We start from the raw sequence: 10537 nt of genomic DNA on the forward strand, positions 1-10537 counted from the left end.
ATTACGAATAAGAAGCAATTGAATAGAATTATAGATCAAAGTATTCATGCAAAGTCAAATCAACATGTGTACCAACAATATTGAAACGGGTTCATCAAACACAACCTAACCGAAAGGAGTTTAGCTACTCATAATTCATAATACAATACCAAAAACAATTAATAATATTTTCATATTAATTCCTTTGAAGGATTGGTCTCCAATGACTTCCAATGCTCTCAAAAATCACTTTTAGTTTTGTAAACTCGTACTCCTTGTGTAGTATTTCGTAACCCTTAAAAAAATGCAAAAAAAATGCCCTTAAAAAGCCTTCAGAATGAACCAGAACGCGTCAAAAAATCTCAGAAAAAGGGATCATCGCACGCGTGATGACCTGCATCGCGCGCGTGATTCAACCTTTATGTCCCTATCGCGCGTGCGATGCTGCGCGTGATTATTCCAGTGGCTGCACGCTTTTGCTTCCTTTTTCACCTGATTTTTCACTAAGTCCAATTTCTTCACGCTTAACAATTTTTTTCATTCTTTGGTCTTTCTTCTTCATTTTTGCTCTTCTTTAACTTGTTTTGATTTGTTTCTTTGACCAAATTTATGTAATGACAGACTGTCGTCAAGTGATCTGTTAATTGTAAAGGTATAAGAGTAATCCTCAAGATATTAAGAAAACTCATACACACATAAAAATATTTTAAAATCTCTCTCTTTTTTGTTAAAACATCGAAAAATTATTTTGTGCATGTACCTAAGTGATTACTGGCTTGCTAAAATGATTAGGGATAATTTTTATATTAAATAATCGATTTACATATTAGGATTAATCAACTAACTCTTTGCACAAGATACACATATCTCCCACCCAAAAATCCAACAGAATTACAAAACAATTAACTTATCTTCAAGACTACCGCAACTCTTGTACAAGGTACACCTTCCATTTTCTTTACTATACTAATTTATCTCACAATCATATATGTTTTAATCTTACATTATCCACCATAATTGAACCATCATATTTTCCGAAGGCCATAATTGACCCTAATTGGCAATATGCCATAGAGAATGAGCTAAAATCCCTCACTGAAATTAATACATGTGATTTAACTCCTCTCCCTCCTAACTAAAATTTTATTGGCTGTAAGTGGATCTTCAGAATCAAATTTTTAGCCAACAGAACTATTAAAAGGTACAAAGCCTATTTAGCATCTAAGAATTTTAATCAAACAGAATGCCTTTTTGTAATGCAAAATTGCAGGCTTATTAGCTACCATGTAAAACACAAATTCAAAAATATTACTACACAAATTTAATTTAATTTAATCAAATAATGTATGAATAGTACATACAAATACATAAACACTGAACAAACAACTCTTCATCAAGAGTTTGTACCCTTTACAAACTAATTAATATTTCCTACTAAAGAGTAAATTTGTCATCGCCTGAAACTTTACTTAGTACACATATTATGCACAAAATTCACCTGTTGATTAGAATTAATAGGGAATCAAACTAGCAATTGAAAGACAATTGCTAACAGTGATACTAACTAAACCATCAGACTTAGACTGTTCATTATGAGGTGATTGTTTAAGATCCTCAAAAGCACTTTCACAGGTAGAAACATCAGCCATAACAGTACTAAGCATAACGGTAACGGTACCGAGATCACGCACGGGAAGAGCGTCCATAGCTTTTTGAAGATTATCCATAGCATTTTTGTATTGATCCCTACATTCAAAAACCGCATTAGCAACCTCTGGATTCCTAGCTGCATGTTTAGCCACCTTTGCTATTGTCAACTTTATTTGAATGGAACAGGCTTTTATGGCGGCTTCGAGGACATTAATCATGTCGAAGTTCTGAGTTAGAAGAGGGTTGATAGTTGCGAGACAAATGTCGGGGTATTCGGTGTGCATGCATATCTGTTCGATTCCGAGACTGCTTTGTTTTGCTTCGGATTTTTGGGACTTTAACTCAGGGGGATTGTGAATGGAACCTTTGAGAATGTCAGAGAATGCAGCTTTGAAGGAAGATGAATGACCGAAAGATGTGCGTCCGTGCGCTAATTCTGGTTCTAATTCTAATTCTGTCATGGGAGCTTCTTGAGGTGATTGTGAGTGTGAAAATTCGGCCGGAGGCTCCGCGGGGTGAGGATTCGCCTGGTGATGATTAGCCTGGTGATGATTCGCCTGGTGATGATTACCCGGGTGATGACGGAACACAGGATGTGGTTCAATGTTTGTTGCTGGGTGATCTGTGAATACGTGAGCCATGCAGTTTTCTACTGCAAAACATAGTACGACTATGTAGAAAATTTTGAGGTCAATGTTGTTGATGAATTTCATGTTGTTTGTTGACGGTTTGAAACTTGGGAAGAAATGTTGTTTGTCGTTGATTAGTTTAACTTGTGAGTGGAACATCTTATATGAGTTTTTTTCCCCATGAAAATAGGATGCTAGTTAGGAATGGTAACCATTGTTTATGCTATGTATAAGGGGATAACAATAATTTGTGAGGTCGAAATGAAAAAACTATATTACCTAAAGAAGTTTTACACTTAAAATAGACTTTATGTTTTTAATGTCCTCTCAATCTCATAAGCTCTATTGATGATGAATCCATGAAAGCATTGTGCATTGTGAGTAGCAATACAAATATAGAGACACTATAAGTTCCTCTTCTAGCTAAATCAAGATTTAAAAATAATTTTTCAATGTCAATCTAAACCTAAAATTAAAGTATATTGTGAAAAATAACTTTTAAAATTCGGATATGTTAAAGTTAAGGATAACGTTATCATTGACTCAAAGGCCCTATTGTTTATCGCTTATATGCATAGTTACTAGTTAGTCATGTCATATGGCTCATTTTGGCATGTTTGTTTAATCTTGTTGAGCTTATCACTAAAAGTAGAAATATCAATCATATTTGTTAACGAACTGTGTATATTTATTTTACAATTTGTTAATTAACATGAAAGTAATGTAATTTTATAGGTTCCTTCAAAAGAAGGTACTAATATAAGCAAGGCAATCCAAAACAACGTCTCCTAATTCTGAAAATCCAGTTATTCTGTCCAATTTGAATATTCTTCACGTTTATGCAAAACCGACTTTGAAGGGTGGTGGATTGCTTTTTATAAATGTATATGAAGTTGTCTTTGGTGAGGCATTTGAGGAAGTCGTTGTTTGAAAAATGGTCAACAACATCTATAAGAAGGACATGATAGATGTATCTCATAGTATGTCAAGGATCTTTTATATATAATGGTGATACTCTGATAGACAGCGTAAAACTTTTTTGCACTGTCATCTAATAAGAATATATTATTTTGTCATGTCATATAAGTATTTTAAAATGTTTAGTCTGACTTAGCGGGATGCATGGTCGTCATTGGTTGACAGTGTAAAATAAATGAGTGTTTCAATATGACAAGAAGTGTGCAAATGAGTCAATGACAATAAATGCATTGTTAATAGACACACATAGAAAGTGATACTCACTTTAAAAGTATTTATAAAGACTTAAAAATATTAAACTCAACAAAGAAGTTAAAAAGGATAAAGCGACACCGGCTCGGAGACCAGGTCCAAGGGCGTGGGCGTCGAGGAACTAGTGGCGGCTTGTAGGGGGCACTTGAGCACCTTTGCACGATTTTGGTCGTTGCTTAAAGTTTGAATTTCGAGTTTGAAATATGCAACACTTCATGTAGTGGTGCATAATGTAACCATAGGCGGATCATTGCAAACTATGCTGAAAATATGTTGTTTCATCACCAGTCTTGTGTAGATTCGATTAGAAGGTTGAACTATCCCGGATATTCTTGCGTTCCAACTTTAAGAATATAAAGAGAATGCTTGAAATACTTTTCAGGAAAGTGACGCCATTCACGATTTAGACTTAGATCCATTCAACTTTAATGATTTATCTAACAAATTTAAAAATGACACCATTCCGACGCTGCAGTTTCAAGCATCAAAGTTATGAACCAGGACCTTGTCAAGTTGGATCGCTTTGATGGAACCCATCTCACCAGATGGCAAGATAAGATGACATTCCTACTGACTGCTCTGAAGGTTCAATGTGTCTTAGATCCTGACTTAACACTAATTCCTGAACCAACCGTTGATGACTCTGATGAACTCAAAAAGGAGCGCAAGAAACGTAAAGAGGAAGAATTGCTATGGCATGGACATATTCAGAATAAATTATTTGACCGTCTTTACGACCTCTATATGGATACTCAGTCTGCAACAGAAATCTGAAAAGCACTCGAATTTAAATTCAAGGCGGAAGAGGAAGGTACGAAAAAGTTCTTAATTTCTAAATATTTTGATTTTAAAATGATAGACTCCAAGTCCATTATTCCCCAAGTGCACGAGTTACAGGTTCTCAGAATAAAATAAAAGCTGTGAAAATAGACATTCCTGAAACTTTTCAAGTTTGTGTAATTATTGAAAAGTTGTCACCTTCATGGAAAGGCTATAGAAAGAAATTGTTGCATAGTTATGAGGACGTCTCTCTGGAGAAAATCCAAAAGCACCTTCGAATCGAGGAGGAATCGAAGGACAGGGAAAAATCAGAGTCCGCCAAATTTTCCAAAGTCAATGTTGTTATCACTAAAGGAAAAGAAAACACGATGGCATGAAGAACCTTCTTGGCCCAAGATGGTATAAATCTCTAGTGCATGCTCTCTTTCTCTTATCTATTTATTTCCATTGTTATATTTTCTTTATGCCTTATTTATTTGTCTTCATCTCTACTTCTTTCTTTCTAACTTCTACTTTGCTACTTAATTTCTATTTGACTAATAAAATTAACTAAAAGATTTTATATAAACCAAATTTTTATAATTAGATGATGTTTTTCAACCAACATAATTCAGCCCCCCTAAACCACTTGGTTAACAACATGTGTTACAACCCTTACCCAATAACTTCCCATTTTTCATTTCTTACCACGATTTTCACGACAATTAAAGGAAACTACTGCAATTTTTATAGATGAATGAAAAAGTATATAAATGAAGAGATTAATTGTTATGCACTGTCAGTGTAAAAAAATTTACACTGTCAATACATCACAATCATCCGTATGTGTTACTTTACATCTAATTATAATAAAAGTCAAACTTTTTTAACAAATCAATGATTGTAATTAACTGATAGTGTAAAATATCTTTACACTATCAGTGCATTTCGATTAAATCCATAAATGAATTCAACGCTTCAAATCCTCTATGGATATTTATATCTTGATTCAAACATCCATTGATCAAGACGGAAAGGTTCCCTGAAAACACACAAGCACCATCCATGAATTCCACTTGTCATTGAAACCTAACTTGACAAGCATATAATATAGGAAAGTCTAGCTAAATGAATCACAAGACTTTCAAAATCAACCTTCAAAATAAGGAAATCTCCGCAATCACCTTCATCAACCAAAAGTCCCCACGTAAGAAAAGAAGATTGATTAGCACAAATAAGCTTATCCATAGCCTTGGCTAACTTGGATGCTAAATATTTTATGCACAAGATTGTAAAGGGATCCCACCAAAGATATAGGGTAGAAATTCCCCAACTACACTATTAAAAAATATATCTTTGGTAATCTTCTATTACTACAACCATTTTGTCAACCTTAGTAATATCTCATTTTTATGCGTCTGATTATTTTTATTTTATTAAAATATTTTTCATCACGGTTCATAATAACAACCATGGTGATAGATTAAGGGTTACAAGCTTCGAATCTCAACATCAACATTTTTCCATTTTTTCTATAAAAAAAGTGTGTGTCCCTTAACTTATATTGTTAAATAAAAACTGAAAAATAATTAACTACAGTTTTCTTATCAGTTGTAGTTATATGCATCATATTTCACTACGGCTGGTATTTGTAACCATGGTGAAATTCTTTTCTACAAAATTGAAACATTACAGGTTCTTTATTTCCTTCATAACACATGCCCTAGCGAATCAGACGACAGCGAAAGCGAAATCTTCATCTTCATCATCTTCATTCATTTCTCGGAACGTTCAATCTTCACCATCTTCATTAATTTCTTAGAACGAAAATCATTTCTTGGTCTCTTCCTCCTCTTCGAAGTACGGTACGTTACCTTTATGTGTTCACTGTTCATTGTTCATTGTTAACTTATTGGTCTCTCTCTCTCTCTCGCGCGCGTGGTGTGGTGAGGTTTATCGTTATACTGTGTGGATTTTCGTTTTTGTTGCAATTAGCTTACTTTGTGTTTTAGTTTTATTCATATTTTGTGATTTTTTTTTTGTTATAAGGCTACGTGATGTGTCTTGTTCATGTTGCCCACTCTGTGAGTAAAGTAAATTTTAAAATGCTCACATTGTATAAAATTAAACTCTTGCAAATGACGAAAGAAATGTGGTTATGAATATGCTTTAGGTTTTTAGTGTTCCAAATGAGATTGTTGGATTGTTGATTGATGTCATGAATTGTATTCCTTGTTATGAATATGCTTTAGGTTTTGGTGTTGTTAAATTTTATATTGTTGTGATGGATATATTAGTATGCATATAACCATATTAATATATTGTGTGTGTAGCATTAGTGTGCCTTTCATATTAATACAAATTTCAGAATCTGTAATGGATCATAGTTGGATGAAAGCTGATAGATTAGGTTCAATGTACGGGAAAGGAGTTCTTGAATTAATTGAATTAATTGAACAAAATCTTCCCAAAAATAATCGTCTCTTTTAATGTCCTTGTGTTAATTGTGGGAATATCAAAAAATGTTCAAATGAAGAAATATTACATCACTTATGTTGTGATGGAATATATCATAGAGAAGTGGATAATAATTGAAATGTGACGTCACAAATGCATGAAATTGATGAAGATATGGATGATCGACTAGAAGATATGATATGTGATATTGGAGAATCGCCTTTTATGAAAGCCCGTGATACTTTGTGTTGTGATAAGGATGTGCCTTTATATAAGGGGTACACAAGTTTTACACGATTGTCTGTGTTGTCAAAAAAAATTAATCTGGAGGGAAAATATGGGTTATCGAATAAAAGTTTCACGAAATTTCTTGATTTGTTGAAACAAATGCTACTAGAAGAAAATAATTTGTCGGATCGTTGTTATGAGGGCAAGAAGATATTGTGTCTGATGGGTTTGGAGTATATCAAAATACATGCATTCTCTAATTATTTCATATTATACAGGAAAGAGTAATAAAATTTGGATAAATGTCTGGAATATGGTGAGTCACGCTATAAGGTAAAAGATAACAAAGGTGATGACCATAACAATGTTAGCAATATGCATCCTCCTGCTAAAGTGTTAGGGTACTTGACATTAATTTCAAGGTTCAATAGACTTTTTTCTAATGCGGATCATACAAAGAATATTAGATGGCGTGTAGATGAAAGAAAATATGATCGAAACATTTGCCATGTAGATGATTCTTGGCAATGTAAGAAAATTGATTCGTTGTTTCTAGATTTTATCCTTGAGCCAAGAAACCTTAGGCATGGGATTTCCACGGATGGAATGAAACCCTTTGGTAATCTTATTAGTAACCATTCTTCGTGGCATTTACTTCTCACGATTTGCAATCTATCTTCTTGTTTATGCATAAGACGCAAGTATTTGTTGTTAAGTATGATTATTTATGGACCAGAACAACCTAGAAACGACATAAATGTTTATCTAAGTCCATTAATTAAAGATTTAATACTTTTGTGGGAGGAAGGCGTTGACGTTGATGATTCATATTCTGGTGAAAAGTTTAAAATGCGTGTAATGTTATTTTGTGCAATCAACGACTTTTTTGCATATGTTAATTTGGTTGGATATAATGTCAAAGGACATGAAGTGTGTCCTTTAACGGGCGATGAAGTTTATCAATTAAAAAAACACCTTACTATTGTCTTTAGAAAGAATAAAAAATGTTTGTTGAGAGAAATATTTGGAAAAATAGATCGGTGTTCTTTGATCTTCTATATTGGTCTAGCTTTGATGTAAGACATTGTCTTAATGTGATGCATGTGGAGAAAAATGTGTGTGATTTTTTTATGGGAACACTTCTAAACATTCCAGGAAAGAATAAAGATAGTAGGAATTATTGTTTAGATATGATGGAGATGGATATACGACAACAGTTGGCTCCAGGAGATAGAGGAAAAAGAACTTATTTGCCTCCAGCATGTCGCACTCTATATAAAAAGGAAAAGAAAAGTTTTGGAAATTGCTTGCATGGTATCAAAGTTCCCCAGGGTTACTCATCAAACATCAAGAAAGTTGTATCAATGAAATATCTCGAGTTAATTGGCTTAAAATCTCATGATTATCATGTCTTGATGCAACAACTTCTACCAGTGGCTATCTGTGGCATCCTTCCAAAAAATGTAAGAGTAATTATAACAAAATTATGCTTATTCTTCAATGTTATATGTAATAAAGTTCTTAATTTTAAAAAATTATATGAATTAGAAGATGAGGCTGCAATAATCTTGTGTCCATTAGAGATGTATTTTCCTCCCTCATTTTTAACATTATTGTTCACTTTATTTTTTATCTAGTCATAGGAATCAGATTTTATGGTCCTATTTATTTAAAGTGGATATATCCAATATAGTGATACATGAAAATCTTTAAAGGGTATACGAATAATCATCAATGACCGAAATCTTTGGTCATTTAAAGTTACATCACAGAAAAAATTGTTTAGTTTTGTTCAAACTATTTGTCGGAAGCCGAAGAATTCCAAAGTCTCGTCATGATGACATATATGGAGGTAGAGGTACTCAATGTTTAAATGTTAAGTCAATGGCTTAAGATGTAGTTCTTCAACCATGTTTCTATATATTGAATAATCTTGATGAAGTTCAATCTTACATAGCTACTCACAAAATACTTAGGAAGAAAAAATATCCATGAATGAGTGACAAGTGGTTGTTGATTGAGTATAACAAAAAATCATAATTTGGTTTAATGAAAGAATTTCTAATGCTAATAGTGCATTTGAGATAATTAAATGGTTGTCGTACATGCCAAAATTTAATGTTATAACTTGGATTGCATATGACATTAGAAATTTTTTCTTTTATACAAAAGCAAAAGATGATCATAGTACAATGCAAAATAGTGGGGTTATGGTTGAGGCCAAAATCCATGTATTTCTATAGTTCGAAAGATAAGAATCCTATATTGGCATCTAAAGTGTTATATGATTTCATTGAGGAGATTTTGGAGATTGATTATGTTATTTTTAAAGTATATTTATTTAAATGCATATGGGTTCCCAATAACAATGGTGTACAAACTGACAAGTTAGGATTCACACGGGTTGATCTTGGCAGGGCAACTTATATGACCGGACAATTCATCACGGCTACTCAAGAAAAATAAGTTTTTTATGTGACAAACTCTTAAGAGTTATCGAGGAGATGGTCAATTGTTCTCCAAGGAAAATACATTTCTCATAGTGATGAAAATTTTGATACTCCTTCTTACAGAACACAAGTGTCTACCTCATATGAAGAAGTTGATAGAGATGATGGACATGTTATTCATAATGATCATGAAGAAGGCTTATGGGAAAATTAACAAGTATTTTTTATTTTTTACTCATTATTTATTGCAAGTTGTAATTTCTAAAGGTTATATACTAACAAGTATTATTATTTGAAATTATAGGTGTTTAAAGTCAAGACATCAAGACACCAAGATACTATTATTTGATGTAATGATATGTAAATTGTAGGTTGTTTTTTGTCATTTTGGTTTTGATATGTAATATACAATTTTTGGATCTTAATGCAATTTTGACTTTGATGTAATACAATTTTTGTTCTGATATGATTCACAAATTGATGTTTTTCTCTTTCTGATCTAATACAATTTAGAAAAATTCGGGTTAGAAATTGGGAATTATGTAAAATAAAAAAATATATATGAAAAAAACAATTAATTTCACAATTGTAGCTTAATAAAACCGTTGTTATAGATAGAGCGTTATCCAGAATAGTAAACGCCAAAAATGGTGTTGTTGGGTATAGAACTTAGGATCTATAAATATTTCACTATGGTTGTTCAATACAACTGTGGTTATAGGTAACATGTTTTCCAGATTACTACAACGGAAAATAGATTATGGTTATAAATAGCACACTTAAATTACACGCTACCAAACAACGGACATACAACTGCCATTATATGTCTTTCACAATCGTTGTCATATGTGTTTCGTAGTAGTGTAGGAATAGGAATGTACCTTAGGAATCAAGATAATAAATTAAGATGAGAAGCTGAAAGGTACAGATGTTAAACAATAAAATTTACCAAACATAATTCTCAGATCATCCCTAAGGAGATCTCATAATCTCCTAAAAAAGAAATTAAAATCGTCAGGACCAATACTTTTATTCCAATCGCACCGAGAGACTTCTAGATGAATATATGTGAGAAGGACCAGAGAGGGAAGGTTAACATTATCCTCTGTTTAAAGAGATCCAAAAGCATACACAGTAGAAGCATTTAGCCTATTT

The 10537-nt window shown here is 32.8% G+C and overlaps 1 protein-coding gene across 1 annotated transcript; it reads right to left on the reverse strand.

Moving 5' to 3' along the window:
• Positions 1–1409: 1409 nt before the first annotated feature.
• LOC127074109 (uncharacterized) lies at positions 1410–2369 on the reverse strand. Its single transcript, XM_051015403.1, has one exon. The coding sequence runs from the start codon at positions 2340–2342 to the stop codon at positions 1491–1493; it is 852 nt and encodes a 283-aa protein (XP_050871360.1). The 5' UTR covers positions 2343–2369; the 3' UTR covers positions 1410–1490.
• Between the last annotated feature and the right edge of the window lie 8168 nt (positions 2370–10537).

Source organism: Lathyrus oleraceus, chromosome 1 (assembly GCF_024323335.1).
Source record: "Lathyrus oleraceus cultivar Zhongwan6 chromosome 1, CAAS_Psat_ZW6_1.0, whole genome shotgun sequence".
Lineage (NCBI taxonomy): Eukaryota > Viridiplantae > Streptophyta > Magnoliopsida > Fabales > Fabaceae > Lathyrus > Lathyrus oleraceus.